The 25,867-nt window shown below is 39.4% G+C and overlaps 1 protein-coding gene across 4 annotated transcripts in view; it reads left to right on the top strand.

Annotated features, from left to right (window-relative positions):
• Positions 1-512: 512 nt before the first annotated feature.
• Positions 513-25,867, top strand: part of Dnaaf4 (dynein axonemal assembly factor 4) — a 52,273-nt gene continuing 26,918 nt past the window's right edge. For 2 of the 4 annotated variants that reach the window (XR_009228401.1, XM_046461928.2), the window contains exons 1-4: positions 513-715; positions 1,047-1,194; positions 5,995-6,128; positions 24,443-24,674. Coding sequence is in view for 3 of the 4 variants with exons in the window: in XM_046461928.2 (XP_046317884.1) it covers positions 593-715; positions 1,047-1,194; positions 5,995-6,128; positions 24,443-24,674 (637 nt within the window). In the remaining variant the exon portion in view is untranslated. The remainder of the gene's footprint in view (positions 716-1,046; positions 1,195-5,994; positions 6,129-24,442; positions 24,675-25,867) is intronic. The other 2 variants (XM_058584825.1, XM_046461927.2) reach the window with 2 other exon arrangements.

Here is a 25,867-nt window from a genome sequence, read left to right as displayed (position 1 = left end):
ATCCTACTATTGAGTTGCAGCAAAGTACATGTCAGGTGAGCCATAAGGTCCTTTCTCCCCGGTTTTCAAATCTTGGCGAACCCTACCTAGGTGCTTTTGGTGGCCTTAGAGCTGTAGGATTTGGAGAACTACGAAAGGGCACCAAGTTCCTGGTATGACCCATTTCCTCAATAGGAACATCAAATGGTGCTAACTCCAAATAGCCTCGGTCAGAACAAAGGTTCAAGGTTCCAGTAACACGCAGGTGTCACACCTGCTCCTCGACCGACCGCTTTCCTGAGCCATTAAGTCCACATCCTTTCTTTGCATTCTAAGGCATGAAGACTTTTCTTATGTAGACGTGGGTCTACTTTTTGGAAATTCTCGCAGCAGGAGTGGAGGAGGGCAACCCCCAGGAAGCCGACTGACACCTCAGTCCGAGGCGGGGCCTGACAGTCACCAGACGACAGAGTGCGCCCAGGGCACGCTGGGAGCCAGGGGCTCCCACCCGGCCTGACCCGGAAGGGGTGACGCGTGGTAACCCAAGCTTCCCTAGAAACCGAGGAGTCGCCGGCAGCAACCCGCCGACCCTCCCGCGACTGTCACTCCCGGGATGCCGCTGCTGGTTAGCAATTACAGCTGGCAGCAGACCAAGACTGCGGTCTTCCTCTCCTTGCCCCTCCGAGGCGTCTGTGTCAGAGACGCGGACGTGTTCTGCACCGAAAACTATCTCAAGGTAGGGACGCTAGTGGTGCCGTCCGCCCGGGGGTGTGGCCCGAGTCTTTAGCGATTGCGCGGCTGGGCGCGCGCAAAGCGAGCCTCCTTGCAGAGGACCGTTCTCAATTTTTCTTTTCTTTTTTTTCTTTTAAACAAACAGGTGACATCTCATCTGTAGATAAAGGACATCAGCTCAGGGCTTCTTCACGTCTTGCTAAATTTTGCTACCTAGAATAGATTTAGTGAACCTTTAGGAAAATTAGTTTGGCTTTTTAACACGGATTTCTTTTAATGCTGGTATCGTTAATTTGTGTGACCAGCCAAATTTCTGTTTTGTCTCTTCTGAACAGGTGAACTTTCCTCCATTTTTATTTGAGGCATTTCTCTATGCTCCCATAGACGATGCAAGCAGCAAAGCAAAGATTGGGAATGACACTATTGTTTTCACTTTGTATAAAAAAGAAGCGGTCATGTGGGAGACGCTTTCTATGTCAAGTGGTAAGTTCTTTATTAAAAGATATTCATCTGCTTGAGCTTTTTCTGATTTATATCTTTAAAAATTATTTGAAACAGCTATATTGTGTAGGGGAAGAAAAACTTTTCTACATTTTATAGCTTGGTACATGAAAAATCTGGCAGATTAACAGGAGAAAGTGCCTACAGATTTATTAACTTTTAATATTATATATTTAGCAGCATTGCAGAAAAAAAGTGAATAACTCAAAAAAGTGGTGAAATTTCAGTTCATATAGTTTTTCCCCCGAATTGGAGATTGAATCTAGGGATGCTTTACCACTGTGCTACATAAGCAGTGCTTTTTATTTATTTATTTTTAAATTTTGAGGCAGGGTCTCCAAGTTGCTGAGGCTAGTGGACTTATATAAACCTTCTTAATAGGGGAAGGTGAAGGAGAAAGACTAGGCTACTTAGAACAGCATGTATTTAGGAAAGACAAATGGTTTTTTTAAAAGAGGTTCTCAACCCTGGCTACATATTTGGATCACTTTTTGAATTTATAAAATAATACAGACATCTGAAACTCATCCTAGATCAATAAAATTAGTTTCTGGGAGTGATACCCAGGAACTGGCATTTAAAAAATTTTTTGTAGTTGTAGATGGACAGAATGCCTTTATTTAATTTATTTTTTTATATGGTGCTGAGGATCGAACCCAGTGCCTCACACATGCTAGACAAGTGCTCTGCCACTGAGGTATAGCCCCAGCCCATGAATTGGCAGTTTTTAAAAAGAGCTTTCCAGGAATTATACAGCCAAAGTTGAGATCTCTGTGTAAACCTAGTTTCCTGTACTCTTAAGTAGTATTCTTTTCTACTGCCCAGCTCAAGCTTTGTGGGTCAGTAATTGTCTTCTACTGCTTTACCTTTATTTTCCTCCTTCCTCTTCTAGTTGCCATGTCTTCTAGTACATTAAATCTACCACTTAGAATTTCTCATAGGCTTCTGTCATTTCACTGTAAGTATGTGCTATTAAGAATGGAAGGAGCCTGTGATTGTGGCTCAGAAGTAGAGTGCTTGCTTAGCATGTGTGAGGCACTGGCTTAGCACTACATAAAAAATAAAAAAGATATTGTGTCCACCTGTAGCTAAAAAATAAATAATAAAAAAAGAAAAGAGAAAAAAAAGAATGGAAGGGACTGCAACCATTCTTTATATTAAGACTCTGTTGGTGGCTAGGGCTATAGTTCAGTGGCAGAGCACTTACCTAACATGTGTGAGGCACTGGATTCAATTAGCAGTACATAAAAATAAACAAATAAAGGCATCTACAACTACAAAAAAAAGAGAGAGAGAGAGAGTGTTGAGCTAGGCATAGTTGCGCATGCCTGTAATCCCAGTGGCTTGGGAGGTTGAGGCAGAATGATCATGAGTTCAAAGCCAGCCTCAGCATAATATATATATTATGGCTGGGGATGCAGCTTTGTGGTTAAGTGCCTCTGGGTTCAATCCCCCCTACCCCCCGCAAAAAAAAATCTCTGTTGGTATCTTACAGTGGGATTTAATTTTTAATCCTCAAGACCAGCACTGAGGTAGAATTTTTTCCTCCTATGATCTAGTATTTTAGTTCAGACAATACTTACTAAGGTAGATTACCATAGAGATGTTATTTGATTTCTTTAATGAGTTCCAAATTATCCTAAGGAGTTTTTAAAAACCAGATTCCTGTTTTCCCACCCCTGCCTTCCTTTGTGACTCAGTGACTTGTGATAGACATATTATAAAACATTCCCAGAAACCTTTGTAAAGCATAATAAGATGCACACATTGTGCTGATGCTGTGGCTCTCAGGTCTGTCACCTTCAGAAGTCAACTTGTGGCAAATATGGCTACCCTGCCAAGTGCAAGAGAAAGTATAACTGGAGTGCCAACACTCAAAGACAAAATACTATGGTTGAATGAGGCACATAAAAATTGTACACACAGATTCAGGCATAGATTCTGTGAAGGAACAACTCTTAAACCCAAGAGGGCAGCTGTTGCAACATCCAGTACATTTTGAGAGTTTCAAGCCACCCAGTAAATGTTCTGGTTTTAAAAAATGAAAAACAAAGGCTGGGAATGTGGTTCAGTGGTAGAGTGTCTCCTAGAATGCACAAGGCCCCAGGTTCAACTTCCAGCATCACAAAAAACAAACAAACAACACAACCTGGGTGTTCTGACTTCTGAGCTAAGACTAAATGTTAACACTTCCATTTATGTTGACTCTTCCTAATAATTTTAATTTTGACATTAAGTGGGACTAGAACCATCATCTATTGTAACGGCTTATTTAAAAATAAACAGATGAGGCAAGCACAATTACGGACTTAGATGTTTATATGTGTGTCTTTCTGGCCAACAAATTCCCCTAGGAAGTATTTTAGCCATGATCTTCTTAGTATATAATAGGAGGGTAATTATCAGGAAAACTTAATACTTTTTCTACACATATTATCTGACATTAAACACTTTATTCTATGTCAAATTCTAATCTTTCTTTCTTTTTTTTTTTTTGGTATTGGGAGTTGAACCCAGGGGTGCTTACCACTAAGTCACAACCTCCAGCCCACCCTCCCTTTTTTTATTTTATTTTATTTTATTTAAAGACAGGGTCTCACTGAGTTGCTTAGGGCCTTGCTAAGTTGCTGAGACTGGCTTCAGACTCTCAATCCTCCTGCCTCAGCCTCCTGAGCCACTGGGATTACAGGCGTGCGCCACTGAGCCAGGCTCAAATTCTCATTTTAACCTGATAGCAGCCTTCTCCAGAAGTGGGAGGGGAATTTTCTTTCTGTCTTACACAGCTGTTTGTATTGAAAGGCTACTTGATTCTCCTCTTTCATAGTTATGTGGACAGCCATATTAGCAAACATTTTCTGTAAAGGATCAGATAATATTTTATAGACTTTGCAGGTCAAATGGTCTCTATCTCTTCCACTCAGCTCTGCCACTGTAGCACAAAAGCAGCCACAGATGATAGATATTTGTGGATGCTGAAATTTGAATGTAATCTAAGTTTTATTTGACACTAAATTAAAAAAAATTTTTTTTGATCATTAAAAATGTGAAGGCTGCCAGGTGTGGTGCTGCATGCCTGTAATCCCAGTGGTTCAGAAGGCTGGGAGGGAGGTCGCAAATTCAAGGCCAGCCTCAGCAACTTAGTGAGGCCCTAAGCAACTCAGTGAGCCCTGTCTCTAAATAAACTACAAAAAAGGGCCAGGGAAGTGGCTCAGTAGTTAAGTGCCCCTGGGTTCAACCCCCAATACCAAAAAAAAAAAAAAAAAAAAAGTGAAGGCTGAGGCAGGAGGAATGCAGCTTAGCAAGGCCTTAAGCAACGTAGTGAGACCTTGTCCCCCTCACCAAAAAAGCAGGGGAGTCTGGGAATGCGGCTCGATGGTTAAGCACCTGAGGGTTCAATCTCTAATTCAAAGAAAAAAAGTGAAAAATTAGTCATAGCTTGTGGGTTAGAGAAACAGTATTCTAGATTTGACTCTGGATAATAGTTTGCAAGTCTCTGATCTAAACTAATCAAAAGTCTTAAAACTAACTTACATAGCAATTAATAGACATTGATTCTACGTCAGAAACTAGGTTTGAGATTCCTCTAGAATTGAAACAGTTTCACTTGCAATTCAGTGAGATTATTTATTTAACAATCTTTTTTTCACATAAAGTTCTGTGGACCTCCAGCCTGTGCTTTAAGCTTGTCTGCCTCCTTACTCAAAACATATTTGCTGCTCTTTTTTTTTTTTTTTTTTAATCTGGCAGTGATAAATATTGAAGCCAAGGCCTTGCACACCCTGGGCAAATACTTTACCACTGAGCTACATCTCAGCCCTTTTTATTTTTTATTTTGATATTTGCTGCATTGCCCAGGCTGGCTTCAACCTTGTTATTTTCTTGCCTCAGCCTCCTTAGTAGCTAGGATCACAGATGTGTTCAACTACACCCCCCATGCTTTGCCCCACTTAATTTTTTCTTTAAGTTCCTTCTTGATATACTTAAATGGAAAATTTCATTTGGAAAATTGTATTCTTTTGATTTTTTCCCTGCTCCAGAAACTATCCAACTGTCTGTTTCCTTCTTTCTAAATAGAAGAGGGTTGGGGAGAGGCCTCAGACCTACCTCCTGCCCCCACCCCCACCAATTTCCTCCTCTCTTAGATTCTTTCTCTCAGGTTCTGATTTCTCCTTCCCCAAGATAATTTACCCATTAAAGGACCACAGTCTGCAGTTTTTAAAACACTGAGCTACAGTAAATATAATTGCAAATGGTAAAGCTGTACATAGAACATGTCAATGCTACTTTGGAATTTTCTTGGGCCTGGCCCTCTCTTTTAATATGTATGAATGAATACTATGTTTTAGAAGGTGATTGATTATTTCAGGTGGATTATTTCAAGTGCTCTCCACTCATCTTCCCTTCTAGGAGATACCAAGAGATGAATCACTATGATCAGGTTTATAGGCAAATAGCACTAGTTCTCAACAGAAAGGAAGGAAGACAAATGTATTCTCCTGTCTCCCATTCTTCCATCTTTTCTCCTCCCTCTCTCCCCTCTTCTCTCTCATTCCTCTGCATCCCTCTTTGATCCCTTCCTGTCCCCCCCTCAGTATTATTATTACCATAAATTGTTTACCTTTTTAATGTTAACCCCTGGTCAGTTGAATATTAAAACATGTTTTCACTTCTTGTGAAGTTGGGTCAGAATAAATCTCATCCTGATTTAGTATATTAAGTAGTTTTCTCCTAAGTCAAAGAATTTATCATAATCCTGGTTCACCAATATTCCTTATATTTTAGTGGACAAAGAGATGATGCAGATAATAAGAGAAAAATCTATTTTACAAGCACAGGAGAAAGCAAAGGAGGCTACAGAAGCAAAAGCTACAGCAAAGCGAGAAGATCAAAAATATACACTAAATGTCATGATGCAGGTAAGTTGCATTGATAGGAAAGTCCTCTGAAGAGATAATAGTAAGGATGTAAAGACAATTAGTTTCAATCATAATAGTTCTCAACATTTGATTATAGAACTTACTATGTTATATGAGCCATCTGCTAATTGCATGTGTTCTGGAAAATCTGTGAAAGTCAAAGGTATAGTACTTGGGTGGTAAGCTGGGTGCTGTGGTGCATGCCTGTAGTCCAAGGTACTCTGGAGGCTGAAGCAGGAGGATTGCAAGTTGAGGGCAGGCTGGGCAACTTAGTGATACTCTGTCTCAAAATGAAAAATTAAAAAGGGCTGTGGACATAGATTAGTGGTACAGTTGCCTAGTGCTAGGTCCTTAGTTCAATCTACAGCACAGGAAAACAAAATTAGAACTTCTCTCTCTGAGAGTGACTCCTAAGAAACTCTGATATTTCCTTGCCTTTAGTTAGCTATAAGAAAATTCTCTATTCTCATCACTGAAAAAAAAAAAATCTCTGACTTCCCTTGTCTGATAATAGGTCATTAAGCCCCCCTTTGATTTTTTTATCTCACTCTAGTTAGAATGGCAATTATCAAGAATATAAGTAACAATAAATGTTGGTGAAAATGTGAGGAAAAAGGTACACTCATACATTGTTGGTGGGACTGCAAATTAGTGCAACCACTCTGGACAGCAGTATGGAGATTCCTCAAAAAACTAGGAATAGAACCAACATTTGACCCAGTCACCCACTCCTCACAAAAGATTTAAAATAGGATACTACAATGATGCAGCCACTTCAATATGTATAGCAGCACAATTCACAATAGCCAAGCTATGGAGCCTACCTAGGTACCTTTCAACATATGAATGGATAAAGAAAATGTGGTACACAATGGAATATTGCTTAGCCATAAAGACTTTGTACATTTGCTGGTAAATGGATGGAATTGGGGACTATCATGCTAAGTGAAATAAGCCAGTCCCAAAAAGTCAAAGGTTGAGTGTTTTCTCTGATATGTAGAAGCTAGTCCAAAATGGGATAGGGGGATAAAAAAAAAAAAGAAAAGAAAGAAGAAAGATCAGTGGAGTAGACAAAGAAGTATGAAGGGAGGGGATAGGGAAAGACAGTGAAATGAACCTGTGAGTGTGTGTATGTGTGTGTGTGTATGTATATATATAGGAACATATGAATATACCACAGTGAATCTCACCAGCATGTGCATCCACAAGATACTAATTTAAAAAAAAAAAAAAAAAACACACACACAAGTAGAGGCGCTGGGTGTGTGTTTCAGCGGTAGAGCATTCCCCTAGCATGGGCGAGGCCCTTTGTTCAATCCTCAGCACCACATAAAAATAAATAAATTAATTAAAGATATTGTATCCAACTACAACTAAAAAAATATATTTAAAAAAAAAACTACAAGTAGAAAAAAACTATAAGTAAATAGGAAAAGACCAGTAGAGTAGAGGGGAGGGAGTAAGGGGAGGGAAAGGGGAAATTTTGGGGACTGAATTAGAACAATTATATTATATTCCATGCCTTTATAATCATATCAAAATGAATTCTATTGTTCTGTATAACTAAAAGAACCAATAATAAAAAGACCCTCCTCAGTCCAGAGGTGTCCTGCCCCATACCTTGAAGGAAGAAATGGTATACATAGAACCTTGCTGGGTTTCCTCACCTTGCCTATGCAATGAAGTCTCCATAAAACCCCAAGAGGGCAAGGTTCCGAGAGCTTCCATATATCTGGGTATGTGGAGGTTCCTGGAAGTAGCAAGCTTGAAGAGGGCATGGAACTTCTTTACTACTTCCCCCATACCTTGACCTATATGTTGTATCATCTGTATCCTTTGTAATATCCTTTATGGTAAACTGGTAAATGTGTTTCCCCAAGTTCTGTGAGCAGCTTGAGCAGATTATCTGGACCCTTCACAGGTCAGAAGCACAGGTAAAGACCACCTGGGGCTTGTGATGACATCTAAAGTAATGGAGTGGGGTGGGGTGTCAATCTGTGGCATCTGATGCTATCTCTAAGTAGATAGTATCAGAACTGAACAGGATTAGAGAACACCCAGCTGCAAAACTGATTGCTCACTTGCTGGTGGGGAGAAATTCTTACATATCTGGTGTTAGAAGTCTGTGTTGATTATGGTGGGAGATGAGAGGAAAAATAGACATTTTGTTTTTCTTAGATTCAACCTCTTTCTCCTTATTGCAGGGTAATAATTTGCTCTGTAACCTCACTTTTCTTATGAGTCCAAGAAAACTTGACTTTTAGTTTTTCTAACTTTTTCTTATTGTAAGAATAGGAGTAACAATTTTAAAGCTCTTTTCTTGTTTTTCAAATTTATTTAAAGTCTCCACAAAAACCCAGTGGGGTTTGGAGAGCTCCCAGATGGCTGGATGTGTGGGGCTTCCTGGATGGTGACACACTTGAAGAGGGCAAAGCCACAAGTTTTTGCTCCCTCACCCAGAAATGAGTCAGACCTTTTGCCAACAAAGCTGCTGGGTTCTTTTTTGCTAACATCATGTTGGTAAAACTGACAGGCTCATCATCCTAGCTAGAAGTAAGTAGTTAGGAATATTTTCAGGCAGGACAGAGCTTCCCTTTGTTCTAACCTATAACTTTGTCAGTTTTCTTTAAATAAACACTTTTCAATTTGCAGTTTTCCTTTGGTTAATTTCCAGTGCCCTAAAATGATTGTTTTTGATAATTCTATCCAGTTTTATCCTTGATATTTATGGAGAGGAAATGGCCAGCCTTTCATATTACCATAAAACCTGAACTTTTTTATTTTACATATGAATTTTACATTTATTTACCAAGTTTCCTATGATTCCTTTTGGTATTTTGATTGAATTTACTTGACTATAAATTAATTTGCAAAGCATAAACCTATTTACAGTACTGAGGTTTACTTTCAGGAACATTTTCAGGAACATTCCTTTATCTTCATTTATCTTTATTTATTTGGATTTACTTTATGTCCCTTAGGAAAATTATGTAGCATACATATAAAACTTGCTCATATTTTGTTAAATTTATTCTTAGCATTTTAAGAATTTTTTTTCCTGGGTACCAGGTATTGAACCCAGAGGCTCATGCATGTTAGGCAAGTACTGTTCCACCAAGCTATATCCCAGCCCTTCATTCTTAGCAATTTAAGTTTTTCTGGGTACTGAGGCTTTAGTTCAGTAGTAGAACACTTTCCTCGAATTCATGAAGCCCTGAGTTCTGACCCCTAGCACTGCAAAAAAAGAAAAAAAGTGTCTAAACATTGTCAAACGTCCCAGAGTGGGGAGGGGCAAATTGCCCCAAATCAATCACTACAGTGTTCCTTATTTTAGAGTCTTTCCCTGTCTATCTCTTTGATATGTTTGTTCTTGAGTTGGATCCTTTTATGATAAAAGGTAAATATATGTAAAGAGTTTCCCTGAGTCTTGTGAGTTCTTATAACAAATGATTGGAGATTTTTTAAATTTTTTTTTCGTTGTTGATGGACCTTTATTTAACTTATTTATTTATATGTGGTGCTGAGAATCGAACCCAGTGTCTCACACATGATAGGCAAATGCTCTACCACTGAGCCACAACCCCAGCCCTGATTGGAGAGGTTTGTGGGAACCTCCACTTTATCGCTGGTCAATTAGAAGTATCATAGCCCTAGACTTATTATTGGCATCTATTTGAGGGCGGGGCAATTTTGTGAGACTGACCCTAAACCTGTGGGATCTGGTGCTAAGTCCAGGTAGATAGTGTCAGAATTGAATTGTATTATAGGACACCCAGTTGGTGTTAGAGAATTGTTCAGCGTAGGAAAAACCCACACATCTTGGTGATCAGAAGTATAAAATATTGTAAAAACCAGTCATAGTGAAACACACGTAAAACCCCCAGTTATTCCAGAGGCTGAGGCAGAATTGAAAGTTCTAGGCCAATCTGGGCAACTTAGACCTGTCTCAAAATAAAAAGTGTTGGGATGTAACTCAGTGGTGGAATGCTTGCCTAGCATGTGTGAAGTCCTGGATTCAATCTCCAGTACCCACCTCCCACCCCCCCAAAAAAAAAACAGTATTATAAAAGCATAGCAGAGGAGAAAACTGTTTTTCCCCTATACATTCTATTTTTTTGATACATAATTTCTCTTTTTCCTTAGCCATAAGCTTTATGTTATTTCCTTTATGCTTTTCTCTTTGTCATATTCCTTTTCTGAGAATCCTTTCTTTGTCCCTCTTCTTCCTCATTACTCTCTGAGAGTATTGTATGTCTCTAATGTAACTTACTATAAATTAAAATTATAGATATAATTCCCTTAACTACACCTTGGCTGTAATACCAGAACTTTACTATTACTTTTGATTTTAAGAAGAGTCTCACTTTTGGTAATCAATACTTAAGTCATGTGTATTTTTTAAAACCTTATTTAAAATTCACTCTACTGTCCTCTATCATGCTCTTCTGACATGATGTTCTGCCTCAGCTCAGACCCAGAGAAATGGAGTCAACCAACCATGGACTGAGACCTCTGAAACTATGAGCCCCAAATGAACATTTCTGCTTCTATCTTGTTCTTATCAGGTATTTTGGTCTCGGTGAGGAAAAGCTGACTAACAGAGAAAAGACAGATGCTGATAATAAGATGCTTTGAACACTCTAGTGGATAGAGTTCATCCAATCTGGAAGCACAGGGAGGCCAGTTGGCAGTGTCCTTCTAGGCTGTGTACCTCCCTGAATTGTTCTATCCATATAGTACTGACAGTTAACTTATTTTTCCAAGCCATAACATACCCAATGTGCCTTCTGTCTAGCATATAAGGGAAGAAACATGTCTTTCTTTGATTAAAAAGATTTTCAGAAGCCTGGATTTCTAAAAAATGGTGGTCCACAGACCAGATAACCCAAATTCTAATTAGTAAGTGTAAGGTCCTACAATAGCTTCATCTGCCTAAGAAAACTCATAGTATCAAGGACTTTTGCTCCACTACCAGCATCTTCTGTAGAAATAACAGATCCCATAGCAAGTAAAACCAGGACACAGATGTGCCCATCTTTAACAGATATGGTGCTCTTTTGGAGTCAAATTCTACCTTCTAATGTTGACATTGCTCCTCTGGAAGACAGTCAGGAACTGGAAGCCCATCTCCATAGAACTCTGTCTGGTTTTTTAATTCCACCTATGTTCACCAGTAGCTGGGAAGAATATTTGAGGTCAAAGGGAAGGAGTCAGGAAGGAACTTTTGATTGACTACTATGAGGAATCCCCCTACCCAATTTGGTTGTCTGTAAGACTTCTTCTTTTCCTTTCTTTAGGACCAGCAAAATCTCCACTCCTGATTTTTCCAATTTCTACTTTGTTTTCTGGAAATTGATGTTCCAGAATGGATGAAAAAATCTTTGGGAGGAACAGGGTAGGGGGTATAGTACTCTAGAATTCTCTAGATTTCTGTGTGTCACAAGGATCCTGGCAATGAGCTATCTGTAAGTTCTTAGTTTTGGATAGTAAAATGAATTCTTTTTCTTCCATTTCTTCTATCAATTCCACCCTCCCTTCTCCTCCCTGCCCTCCCCTTTTCTTCTCCCTTCCTCCTCTTCCTCCTCCTCTCTATCCACCTCCCTTCCCTCTCCTTTATCTCTTTCTAACTAATTTAGTGATAGTTTAAGAAGGGACAGTTATGGGACTGGGGGTGTAGCTCAATGGTAGAGTGTGTGTTTAGTATGCACAAAGGCACAGCTGAATCCTAAATAGCAACCAAAGTAAACCCCCCACCAAAATAAAACACCCAAAACCCAAACCAAAACAACAACAAAGCAAACAAGGAATAGTTAGCTAGACTTCATTCCATTTTAATAGAAATATATTTTGACTGTTTTCAACCCTGAGACACCTTAGCTATTTTCTTCATGCCTTGGCACTTGGAGAAAATTAGGTTTTTGTTTTATTTTTACTGATAAATGCTTACCGCCTCATGTCAGCCCTGCTTCTGGTGTTACTTGACTCCCAGGGGTGACTGTATGCTCTTGAGTCTTTCAATTTCTCTTACCTCCCAGTTTAGAAAGTAGCTGAAGCACATAGTTCTAAGTGCAATTGAACAAGGTACTTAGAGTAGCAGCTTCTTGGGTAGGTGAGAGTAAAGTGATGGTGCTGTGGGGTCGCTAGTCATGTGCCATTCTAGATAGAGAAAAAAAACATGCAATAGGAAGAATATAAGAAGAACATAGTGCATGTGGGGTGTGTTAAATTGTTGATGAGTTTGGTTTTTTTTTTTTTTACATTTATTTTTTAGGTGTAGATGGATACAACATAATGCCTTTATTTTTATGTGGTGCTGAGGATCGAACCTGGGTCCCGCCCGTGCTAGGGGAGCGCTCTACCACTGAGCCACAATCCCAGCCCCAAGAGTCTGGGTTTTATTATTGGACCATTTCTATTATGTATTCTCCACATAGATTTTTTAAAGTATCTGTTTTTAGTTGTAGATGGACACAATACCTTTATTTTATTTATTTATTTTTATGTGGTGTCAAGGATCAAACCCAGTGCCTCACACATGCTAGGCAAATGCCCTACCACTGAGCTACAACCCCAGCCCTCTACATAAACTTTTACATGTCACTTAAACACTTTTCACTTTCCTCATTTGCAAAGTGGGGAAAATAAAAGTAGCTAGCTCATATGATTGTTGCAAAGATTAAACAATATAATGCATGTACTATTGAGTGCTTAGCACAGTGTTAGGCTTGGTTATTGTCATCATTCATATTTAATTTCCACCCAAAATACAATTGGTGTGGTAGAGGATGAGGGGTCTTATGTACATAAAAGATTTTGTACCATGAGAAACCACCAGCAAGAGCAGGGACAGTGATACATCGTATTGTTTGTGTTGAAATGTCTACTGTGCTTTGGGAGAGCATCTTGAATGTAAAGACAAGGGCCAGGGCAGTGGTGTGGAGCTAGGAATTTTCTGAGTAGGTTGTTAACCATAGCCATTTTTAAATATTAAATCAAACTAAAATTAAACATTTTAAAGGTGTATAATTTCCTAATTACTACATTTTACTATTATCTAAGTTTCTGAGAAGTTTTTAAAAATCTACTGTATCTGAAGAGTGGAAATACTATATAATGGTGAGCTACTGAGCATCTCTTCCCAACACTGTTCCCAGTGACAGTAGCTTAAAATGAACCAGGGTTGGGTATTTGCCCCATGGAAATAAGCAGATACTGCAAATCAGTGCTTTCCCCACTTCTGCAGAGCTGGTTGTGGAATCTCTGTGGCTATAGTACCAAGCCAGAGAGATTCCTTAGAATAGCCAGTAGAGCAAAGATGAGTACTGAATCTAAGGACTTAGAATGGAGAGGAGAGGACAGACTTGACAGTCACATTAGTGGTAGGATCTGCGTGCACAGTGACTAACTGAATGTGGGGGAAATAAACATAAAGATTGAAGCCTAAGACAAAGGTCTAACTTGCGGAGCTCTCCTTTGCTGCCTTTGACGAAGCAAAAGGCAATATTGTGAGCTGTCCTGTAGAAAGGCCCTCATGGCTAGGAACTAAAGGTCACTTCTGGCTGACAGCCAGCAAAGAGTGGCGGCCTTTAGTCCAATAGCCTGCAGGGTGCTGTATCCGGCCAACAACCATGTATGAGCTTGGAAGCAGATCTATCCTCACTGAGCCTTCATATCAGATTCCAGCTCTGGCAGACATCTTGATTGCAACCTCTTAAGAGACCTTGAAGTAGAGATCCAAATAAGCTGATCCCAATTCCAGACCTACCCAAACCATGAGATAATGAAGATGTGTTGTTTTAAGCTGAAATTAAAAATTAAAAAAAAATAATAAAATAAAATTCACTCTGCCAATATTGATTATGAGGGGTTAGTCTAACTCTTCAAATACTTTTCCCTTTTCCTTGTCATAGGGCAGAGAGAATAAAAAACAAACATTATTAAATTGGGTGAAATCAACATCTTGTCCTTTTAGATTGTGACTTCCTCTCTAATAATGACTGTTCATTATCCCCTGCCGCAGTCTGGCTGGGCACAATCAGGAGCCACTTGTCAAAAGAAACTAACTTTATTTTTAGAACCACACACGCCAAACAAAACAGCCTCTCAGGAAAAACCCTCAGAGCCTCAACTGCCACCACCGGCTTTCCACAAGCCTCTCTCTCCCACACAAGCTTCTCTCCACCTCCCACAATCCTCCTGCTCTTGAGGCCGATTGGCTGGGTCACGTGGGCGGAGCCAAAAAAGTCCCCCAATGAGCAGCTCCGTGGTCTGAAAGGGCAGGGAAACAGCCCAATGAGCATCACCGCAGAGGAGCCAATCAGCTAGATGTTGCTGGGGCCTAGGAGCCAATCAGCTAGATGTTGCTGGGGCCGCTGTGAGCCAATCATCAGCCGGCAGCTGGAAGTTTGCTGGCAGCTGGAAGTTTGCTGGGGCCCCTTGGGCTGTGGCTCTCAACATCTCCCCCTCTCTGTTTAAACAACAAGCATGTGGCTTAGGGACCGTGCCTGCCTTAGGTTGTCCAATAGTACATATGGTCCTTAGGTTGGTACCATTGCAATTGGATCTTACCCGTCACTGACTACCGGTCCAGTATACAGCCACACCTGTGGAGAGGTCTTTGTACCAGCGGGGGGGTGAGGTTCTTTGCCTCACCTCTGTTGGCCCCCAAATTTTAGCTGGACGATCATGACAAGCAGAAGGGAGGAAGATACACCAAGCCAATTGACGGCTCCTTTTGGAAAAATTGTACCACCAATGACATCATCAGCAAAAATACCCCAACACTACCACAAGTCGCTGCACCAACAGATAGTTCACAATGCATACAGGTGAGCTTACAATGTGTCCAGGCAAGTTCTGCAAGCAGTTCAGTGATGGCTATTGTAGAAGCTGTAGATTGGTTTTATCTTTGACTTCACCAGCACTGGGATGAAGATAGGAATTCTGGCAATAATGGCTAAAGAAAAAATTATGTAACATTCCAGAAGGCACTAAAAGAAAACAATTTTCTTAACAATTTACATTGTCTTCACCGGCACTGGGATGAAGATAGGAATTCTGGCAATAATGGCTAAAGAAAAAATTATGTAACATTACAGAAGGCACTAAAAGAAAACAATTTTCTTAACAATTTACATTATCTTTAAGAGAATTATTAAATATAATGAAAAGGAAAGGTGAAAGTAAACAAACAGATCTGTTAACCTTCTTTTTTGTTTACATATTAAAACAATCCTCAACAGTTGTTTACCCAATTTAAATTAAAACATATAAATCACGTGAAAAAAAAATATTTGGATCCATTTTATCATGAGCGCTCATCATATATGATATATGGACATACGTACATTCAAACATATAACACAAAACACAAGTGTGCACACATAATATAATACATACAACACATAACATTATAGTAAAGGCCTTATAACTTTTTACAGGTGAAATCTCCATTGCAATGTTTAAAAACTCTATAGTCAAAAAATAGAACTGATCAGCAAAACATTAACCTAGGTCTGTATGAGCTCAAAAAACAAAATAGAACTTCATGATATGGCAAAGGGCAATAATAAAATAGATATTGAAAAAAGCATCCTGGTTCTGTTGCAGATGTAAGAATAGCCAAACTGGAGTTTTGGATATCAGTTGTTATGGATTTGAGCCAAATCATCTTCTTTTTGGTCTGTAGAAATCGCTTTAGTTAATCTTTCTGGAATCCAAATCGGCTGCTGTTCTCCCTGTGGAAACACATAAACAGACCCCCGACTCCAGACAATCACTGGGTCAGGACCTTGGTTAATCTCTCTGGAATCCAAATCGGCTGCTGTTCTCCCTGTGGAAACACACAAACAGACCTCCGACTCCAGACAATTACTGGGTCAGGACCTTTCCATTGTCCTGTTAGAATATCCTTCCAAAGTACCTTGGGCTTATGCACATTTTTTGGACACATATGCCTTTCCGCAGCACTAAGTCCTGATGAATCCAAATTTAAAAAGTTTAGAGTAAAAAGGGTTATTTTAAGTTTATCTTTGGGGAGTATATACCCCTTCCCAATTCCGTCTTTTTGCTTTAATAAGTACATTTTAATAGTTTGATGAGCTCTTTCAACTATGCCTTGTCCCTGTGGATTGTATGGGATTCCTGTTATATGAGTAATGCCAAATGTTGAGCAAAATTGTTTAAAAGAGGTAGAAGTATAACCAGGGGCATTATCTGTTTTTAACTGTTTTGGAACACCCACAGTGGCAAAATTTTGTAAGCAATGAGCTATAACATCTTTAGTTTTTTCTCCGGCATGAAGGGAGCCCATCAAAAATCCAGAAGAAGTATCAACTGTAACATGCAAATATTTTAATTTTCCAAATTCTGGCAAGTGTGTGACGTCCATCTGCCAAATATGGTTAGGTATCAATCCTCTAGGATTGACTCCAAGATTAACTTGTGGTAAAAAGGTCACACAATTTTGACATTGTTTTATTATTTGTCTAGCTTGTTCCTTAGTTATTTTAAAACACTTTTGTAAAGTATTAGCATTGACATGGAACTTTTTATGAAAATTTATAGCTTCTTCTAGTGTAGAGAAAATATGTATGTCATGTGTAGTTTTATCTGCTAAATCATTGCCCAAACTAAGGGCTCCAGGCAATCCTGTATGTGCCCTGATATGTCCTATAAAGAATGGATCTTTTCTGTCCCAGATTAGACTTTGTATAGTGGAAAGCAAAGAGAAAACAGTAGAAGAAGGGGAAATCCTACCAGCATCTTCAAGAGATACTATAGCATTAACTACATACTGACTATCAGAAAATAAATTAAATACAGAATCTTTAAACATCACAAAAGCTTGTAAAACTGCATTAAGCTCTACCTTTTGAGCTGATTGTTTGGGTACTAAAAATGTAAAAGTTTGATCAGGGGTAACTACTGCTGCTGTACCATTATTTGACCCATCAGTGAATATATTTGGAGCATTCATGATAGGTGTTTTTCTTGTCATTTTTGGAAAAATTACAGGATGCAATGACCAAAAAGACAATAAAGGATTAGATGGTAAGTGGTTATCAAATGAAACATTAGATTTGCACATGATTATTGCCCAAGTATTTAACTCATTAGCTAACTCATCAATTTGATTCATAGTATATGGAGTAATAATTTTATTGGGAGAAATTCCAAACACTCCCTTTGCTGCTTTTATTCCTTTGAGTATTAATTGTCCTACAGCCTCAGGATACCTAGTAAGAATAGTGTTAGGAGAATAAGATAAATAAATCCATAATAATGGACCTTCTTGCCAAAATACTCCTGTAGGAATATTTTTTGTTGGTAGTACAATAAATAATAAAGGCAAACTTATATCAATTCTATCCAAATGCATATTTTCCATATATGTTTCAATGATTTTTAATGCCTTTCTTGCTTCAGGCGTTAACATTCGGGGTGAATTTGGATCTGATGGACCTTTTAGGATATCAAATAAAGGTCCCAACTCTCCTGTTGGTATACCTAAATAAGGCCTTATCCAATTTATGTCTCCTAATAACTTTTGAAAGTCATTAAGTGATTTGAGTTGATCTACTCGTATTTGAATTTTTGGTGGACAGACCATGGTTGAGGATAATAGAACTCCTAAATAATTAATTGGAAAATTTAATTGTACTTTATCTATTGCTATCTCTAGATTATAATTTTTTAATAAGTTTGTAAGTGTGGCATAACATTCTAGCAATGTGTTTTTGTCTTTGTGTGCTAATAATACATCATCCATATAGTGAAATATTTGTAGTTCAGGATTTTGATTTCTAAGTGGCTGGATTACTTTGTTAACATAAATTTGACACATAGTTGGGCTGTTAGCCATCCCTTGAGGGAGTACTTTCCATTCATATCTCTGATCAGGACCTTCATGATTCAGTGCAGGGATAGTAAATGCAAAACGTGGACTATCCTCAGGATGAATTGGAATTGAAAAAAAACAATCTTTAATATCTATAACTAAAACATACCAGGTTTTTGGCAAAGCAGACAACTGAGGAATCCCTGATTGAGCAGGTCCCATAATAACCATCTCATTATTAATGGCTCTTAAATCTTGCAATAATCTCCATTTACCAGATTTCTTTTTGATGACAAAAATGGGAGTATTATGGGGAGATACAGAAGGTTGTATATGTCCTTCCGCTAATTGTTGTTTGACCAGGTCATGGGCTGCTTGTATCTTTTCTTTAGTCAGGGGCCACTGAGGAACCCATAGTGGTCTTTCTGATTTCCAAGTAATTTTTATTGTCTCAGTGGCCCTTTCTGAAAATCCAACCCATGTCTTTCTGTTCCTTGATCTTTTTGTATTGGTGCTGCTATACCTTGTTCTTGTTTTTCTAATCTTTTTCCTTTCCTAAAACCTTGTCTAGTCATAATAGTGGGTGCATTTTGGTTGATGTTATTTGTTAATGTCAAACCTAATTGATCTAGGACATCTCGTCCCCATAAATTTACGGGAAGATGATCCAATACATATGGCTGTATAGATCCTTCACATCCTTCAGGATCCTTCCAATCTAATACCATTGCACTTCTATGGGGATTAGTCACCACTCCTAGGCCTCGAAGCGTTTGAGTGGCTTGTTGTAATGGCCAATGTTTTGGCCATTCTTGACGAGAGATGATGCTAAGGTCTGCACCTGTATCCAGTAGGCCATTAAATTCATGTCCTTGAATATTTAGTTTTAGCATGGGGCGAGAATCTAAATTTAAAGAAAGCACAGCCCAATCTACACCTGTGGAGCCTAATCCCTTGGAACCTCTTTCTACAGTACGACTGGAAAATTTATCATGTAGGCTGGGTATTATTAGTAACTGTGCTATTCTATCTCCTGGTGAAATTACTGATATACCCTTTGGAGAACTGGCTATAATTTTTATTTCACCTTCATAATCGGGATCAATTACCCCAGGACTTATCATAAGTCCTTTTAGAGTAGAAGAGCTGCGTCCCAATAATAAGCCTACTGTTCCTTTGGGAAGAGGTCCTTTCACCCCTGTGGGAATGATTTGAACTCCCATCTCTGGAGTTAGTACTGCTCTGGCGGAGGCGCAGATGTCCAACCCTGCGCTCCCTCTGGTTTGTCTGATGAGGGATCTGATGGACAATGTGTCCTGGGCACTACCCTGATGGGGTTGCTGGGTTCCTCCAGTGCTCCGTATATTTGTGGTTTTGGGCCCCGGAGCATTGGGCCCCCCTGTCCATTTTTTGGCAATGGAGCCCGATGCCTTTCTCCACGATATCGTGGATAAACACCTGGTCCTTGTTTGTTTTTTGATAATGGAGTACCCTCTATGGTGGTTTGAGAACGGCATTCATCAGCCCAATGTCTCCCTCTACGGCATCGTGGGCAAATATCTGGTATTCTACTCCTTCGATACCTAGTTTTGTTAAACCCTCCTCCAATGGGGCAATTCCTTTTAAAATGTCCTGTTTGTTCACAATTGTAGCATGTTCTTGGCCTGGCATCTAAAGCCTGTTTTACTGCAGCTGCCACAATTTGCCCTTGTTCATTAATGTCTCTGGCATCTAAAGCCTGTTTTACTGCAGCTGCCACGACTTGCTCTTGTTCATTAATGTCTCTACATAATTTAATATATGTGTTTAAATCTTCATGTTTCCATGGTCTAATGATATCTCTGCACCAACGATTCGCTTGCTCATAAGCCAGGTGTTTTAGTAATGGCATTGCTTGTTCTGTATTCCCAAAAACTCTGGTAGCTGTTTGAATAAGCCTATCTACAAATTCAGCATAAGGTTCATTAGCTCCTTGTATTACCTTAGATAATTGACCTTGTAAACCTCCATGTCCTTGTAAAGTCTTCCATGCCTTAATTGCATCTGCAGCAATTTGTGCGTATACGCCAGGATCATATGCAATTTGTTGCTGCTGATCCTCATAAGGTCCCTTTCCTAACAACATATCTAGATTTCTCTGAGGATAACCAGCTGCTGCATTTCGCCTAGCCGTCTCCTTGCAAAATTCCTCATTGGCAACCTTCCATAACAGGTATTATCCTCCATTTAGCACAGCTTTACACATATTAGCCCAATCTGCTGGCGTCATGTTCAAGTTGTTAATGGATTCGACCATGCTTACAGTGAAGGGTGCTTGAGGACCATAGGTTGTTACAGCCTCTTTTAGCTGCTTCACTGTTTTGAAATTTAAAACTTGGTAAAATCGCTGCCCTCCTGCCTCAAATACAGGGCATGTTAATATTTGAGATCTTGTCTCAGGATCCCAACTACTGTTCATTATCCCCTTTGCCAGGTATGTAAATGCTGGTTCTTTGCTGTGTATGGATTCTTCCTCACCTATCTTGTTGGAAGTTCACTGAACTCTCTGAACTTGGAATATGTAGTAATTATTATTTTCTGTGCTTAGTTCAAGCCTTACATGGATATGGATATATTTTGTCCGTTTTTCATTACTGTAAGAAAACAACTAAAGATGGGTAACTCTATAAAGAAAAGAGGTTTATTTAGCTCACAGTTTTAGAGACTGAAAGTCTTAGATCAGGAAGCCCCATCTGCTCAGCCTCTGGTGGATAACATCATGACAAGAACATTTGTGAGCAAGAGATCACATCCCAAAATAGGATGCTCAGGGATTCAGGAGTCAGGCTCAGATTTTATAACAACATGCTCTCTTTAGAACCAACCTAACAGGCTCCTAAGAACTATCTTAATCCCTTCCAAGGATAGTACCCCTAGTGACCTAAGGATCTCCCTCTAGGCCATAGTTCTTAAAGGTCCCACCTTACCACCTCCCACATCACCACTCTGAGGATCAAGCCTCTAACATGTGAATGTTGGGGAGCAAACCAGATCCAAATCATAGCAACAGAATTAGGACTCCTTCATTATGCTATGAAATTTATTTTAAAGTTACTGTGTCATAGTTCAGTAGGAAAATAATTAGTCTTCCAGAAGACAGTATTAAGTCAAGTAGATATTATTGACCACCTTTCAGTGCAGATTTCTTACTTATAATATTTGTATCCTAAAACAATACAATCTTTGGGAGCCTTCATCCACCATGTCCATATCCTAGAACCACTTTAGATGTGCTATTTAAATGTAAATTACTTTAAATATACATTGCTGATAGAATCAGCAAGTGATGGAATGTCAGTTGGAGTCCTCATTGCTGATATAACCAGCAATGTATACTTATACCTATAATTCCAGCAACTCAGGAGGCTGAGTCAGGCGATCACTTGTTTGAGACCAGCCTCAGCAACTTTGTGAGACCCCATCTGTCGTGATGGGCAAAAGGTGTGACTTATGCAGTCAAGGGGGAGAAATAAAGAATGTCTGCCGTAGTCTGGCTGGGCACAATCAGGAGCCACTTGTCAAAAGAAACTAACTTTATTTTTAGAACCACACACGACAAACAAAATAGTCTCTCAGGAAAAACCCTCAGAGCCTCAACTGCCACCACCGGCTTTCCCCAAGCCTCTCTCTCCCCCCCAGCTTCTCTCCACCTCCCACAATCCTCCTGCTCTTGAGGCTGATTGGCTGGGTCACGTGGGCAGAGCCAAAAAAGTCCCCCAGTGAGCAGCTCCGTGGTCTGAAAGGGCAGGGAAACAGTCCAATGAGCATCACCGCAGAGGAGCCAATCAGCTAGATGTTGCTGGGGCCGAGGAGCCAATCAGCTAGATGTTGCTGGGGCCGCTGTGAGCCAATCATCAGCCAGCAGCTGGAAGTTTGCTGGCAGCTGGAAGTTTGCTGGGGCCCCTTTGGCTGTGGCTCTCAACATCTCCCCCTCTCTGTTTAAACAACAAGCATGTGGCTTAGGGACCGTGCCTGTTAGGCAGTCCAATTCAACATATGGTCCTTACCCGTCATCGGATGAACTGACCTCTAGGCGTCAGCCTCCTGTCTTAGGTTGGTACCACTGCAATTGGATCATACCCGTCACTGACTACCGGTCCAGCATACAGCCATACTTGTGGATAGGCCTTTGCACCTGTGGGGGGGTGAGGTTCTTTGCCTCACCTCTGTTGGCCCCCAAATTTTAGACCATCACTAGTAGAGGAGGATGCAAAATGCCATGACATTAAGCCAATTGAGGGCTCCTAAATTGTACCACCGGTGACACCATCAGCAAAAATACTCCAGCACTACCACAATTCGCTGTACCAACAGATAGTTCACAATGCATACAGGTGAGCTCACAATGTGTCCAGGCAAGTTCTGCAAGCAGTTCAGTGATGGCTATTGTAGAAGCTGTAGATTGGTTTTATCTTTCACTTCAGTTTGCTGGGGCCCCTTTGGCTGTGGCTCTCAACAAATGTCCATGTGCTTCTGCCCCTTTTCAGTGCTTTATTCACTCAAATCATTCAATACAATTTCACTCTATAGGTTCTCTTTTTTAAAATATTCATTTTTTGTTGTAGTTGGACACAATACCTTTATTTTATTTATTTATTTTTATGTGGTGCTGAGGACCAAACCCAGGGCCTCGCACGTGGTAGGCAAGCACTCTACCGCTGAGCCACAACCCCAGCCCACTCTATAGGTTCTTAATCAAGAAAAACTACAATCATTAATGTGAGGCACTGCAATGGACATAATCAATTCACAGCAAACAATTCTAGATTAATTCTAAGCACTACAAACACACTTAATCATGACAGGCTCATGACAGACATTCCCTCTGCATATTAAGCTCAAGTGTCTGATCAAAAGAAGCCTTAGGCTTTAAGTCCAGCAGATGCCCACTCATTCTGACCTTGGTGATCAGGTCAGGAACCAAGGCAGGCTTCTGTGGTGGACCTGAAGGCCGGTTGAGGAGAGGATCATAGGGAGAAGTTGCAGCTTTCACCATTGTCAAGATGTGGCTGTAGAGTTTGAGAGTGGTGAGAACCACGCAGAGGATCAGGCAAAGGATGACAAGTGATTGGATGTCAGTCCAGGTCCTCATCAGGCTCTCCAGCTTGTGTGCATCAGTATTGGCTGGCTGAATATCTGTTCATTTGCTCCATTACTTACACTCAATTTGGGGGCTTTTGACCCCCCTTTCAATCCTTATCAGCTACCATTGGATTTCTCAATGACATCATTTACCCTGGGGTTAAAACATCTGGTCTGATGGTCCCCACCCTGATCTTTTCACCTTTCCCCCTTATCCTGTGAGGACAGCCTGAGTTACTCTAAGTTTATGGAGGAGGTGGGAGAGTGACTTGTTTGTGCCTGAGGGCCATACTGGAGGGCTCCTTAGGTGTGCCTGGTGAGACTTGCAGGTTTCAAACTGGAGTTTTTTAAAATGTAGTTGCTTAGACTTAGGCCTAAGGCCATCCTCACACCATTTCAGAACAAAAAAGGGCTAGAGATGTAGTCTAGTGGTAAAGGGCCCCTGGGTTCAATCCACAGTACTATAAATATACATTATATATTTTGTACACACACACACACACACACACACACACACACACACATGAAAGTAAAATTGAAAATTCAGTTCCTCAGTCACAGTAGCCACAAAGTGTTTAATTAGCCATGTGTGGCTGATGACTACTGTATTGGGTAATAGGACATTTTGATCAATGAAAAAAGTACTTCTCTAAAGAATAGAGGTGAGAAATTTTCTTTACCATATGAAAGTCAGATAGTTATATACACCAACTATTTACTCTATTTAACATTTGTTCTTGTCCATAAATTGAAGACATTTTTAGAAGTGAAAAATGTTGCCACATTCCTATACAAGATACTGCTTTCAAATCATCCAGTGTTTAGCTTTTCATGTGAAAGTGTTAAACAGGCAGCAGGATAAAGATTTCAAACATTTCCATCCACCAAAAAGAAACTCTCTAGTTTATCCTTCCTATTTCCTTCCCTTCTCTGTCCTCTTTTCTCAGGTAAGGGTAGGCACAACTTCAGTCTTAAGATGAGGTAAGACTTGGAGAAGTAGAAAGGCAAATGTTTGTGTATATGTTTTGGTAGGTGTATGTAGGTTTTGGGGAAAATGACTTAACTTTTAGAATAATCATTTTTTATATGAGTAATCTGAGGTTAGAGGAAGTGATTGCCCTAGATCAGAATAGTGGTAGATCCAGGACTAAAACATGTGTCCATGACCCACAAATCAATGGGCATTCTACTAAATGATTTGTCTTTCCCATTTTTATTCTTTATTCACTATTATTGCTACAGATCCAATGGCAAAAATTTAGAGGTAAGAATAATTAACTATTATAATCAATTTATTTAAAGAAATGATGCTTTTTATGTGTCTTAAAGGATTTGGTAATTGTAATTTTTACAGATTGAAGAAGAAGAGAGGAAGAAGATAGAAGATATGAAAGAAAATGAACGAAAAAAAGCAACTAAAGAATTGGAAGCCTGGAAAGAGTGTCAAAGAAAAGCTGAAGAACGAAAAAGAATTCAGAAAGAAGAGAAATTACATCAACAAGAAAAGCAAATTGACGAAGAAAGAAAAAAATTAAGACATAAAAATCTCACTAAAAATTCAACATCTAAAAATCTTGCCACAAAAGGTACATGATTAATATTTTTTTGGAAAAGTGAGTACTGTTGGTAAAGTATATATGACACTATTTTATTATGATAATTATTATTATTTTGGTAAACCTGTTCACAGTATTAGGTTGTTTTGTATATTGAGAATAAGCACTATAATATGAAGATTAAAATGAAATGTTAATATATAAGAAATATATTTCTTCTTATAAGAAGTAGTAAACTTTTCTAATAAAATGACTAAGGATTCAGTGTCTTTGCTTATGTGCCTTAAAAAAAAAGATGCAGATGCTGTTGAAAATGTTCTTAATTTAGGTCTCAAAAGAGTTGGACTGGCCAAGCAGCATAAGGAGTATTCATTTATTCCTTTAAATATGAGGAACTAGGAATTTCAGTGAAAGACTCTTTCCTAACATGACTGAGGAAAGTGAGTACTATAAGCAAACTTAGTCTTCAGTATATAACAAGGGCTGCTTCTGGCCTTTGATCCTGATGCATTCAAAGATAGGTAAAAGATTATAATTGTTTATTGAAAGCTAAATTTGACTTTATCTGATTTTAGAATATTGAACTTTATTGTAGATTTATAGAAGTCTCCCTTTATCCTTGAGGGATATGTTCCAGGATCCCCAGTGGATTCCTGAAATTGAGGATAGTAATGAACCCTATATATACTATGCTTTTTCCTATACATACATACCTATGATAAATTTTAAAGTTTTAAATTGTTCACTGTTCTGAGTAGTGTGATAACATCTTGTGCCATCCTGCTCTGTCCTTCCCAGAATGTGAATCATCCTTTTGTCCTCTGTATCCCTGTAGTATGTACCTGTTAGTCACTTAATAATCATTTTGGTTACAGAATCCTGTGAGAATGTTTATGTTAACAATTTAGGCAACTGAAATGAAATGTACTAATTTATTGAAAAATAAAGTGTACCCTAATTGGCACAGATAAAAGAGCAAATTTGAAAAGACACAGTAACTGAACTGGCTGTTATAAATCTTTCCACAGGGGCATTGTAGTTTAGTGGTATAACATTTGCCTAGCCTGTTTGAAGACCTGAGTTTGATTCCCCAGCATGGGAAAAAAAATTCTGGGAAAAAAAACCTCCAGATCCCAATGGTATCAATAATGGATTTGGGCTGGGCTGTGGCTCAGCGGTAGTGCACTTGCCTGGCATGTGTGAGGCACTGGGTTTGGCTTTCA

This window comes from Marmota monax, unplaced genomic scaffold (genome assembly GCF_021218885.2).
Source record: "Marmota monax isolate L192 unplaced genomic scaffold, Marmota_monax_Labrador192_F-V1.1 WCK01_AAM20220418_F8-fsc00001, whole genome shotgun sequence".
NCBI lineage: Eukaryota > Metazoa > Chordata > Mammalia > Rodentia > Sciuridae > Marmota > Marmota monax.
Note: the sequence above shows the minus strand (reverse complement) of the source record. Positions and strands in the feature narration are given on the sequence as shown.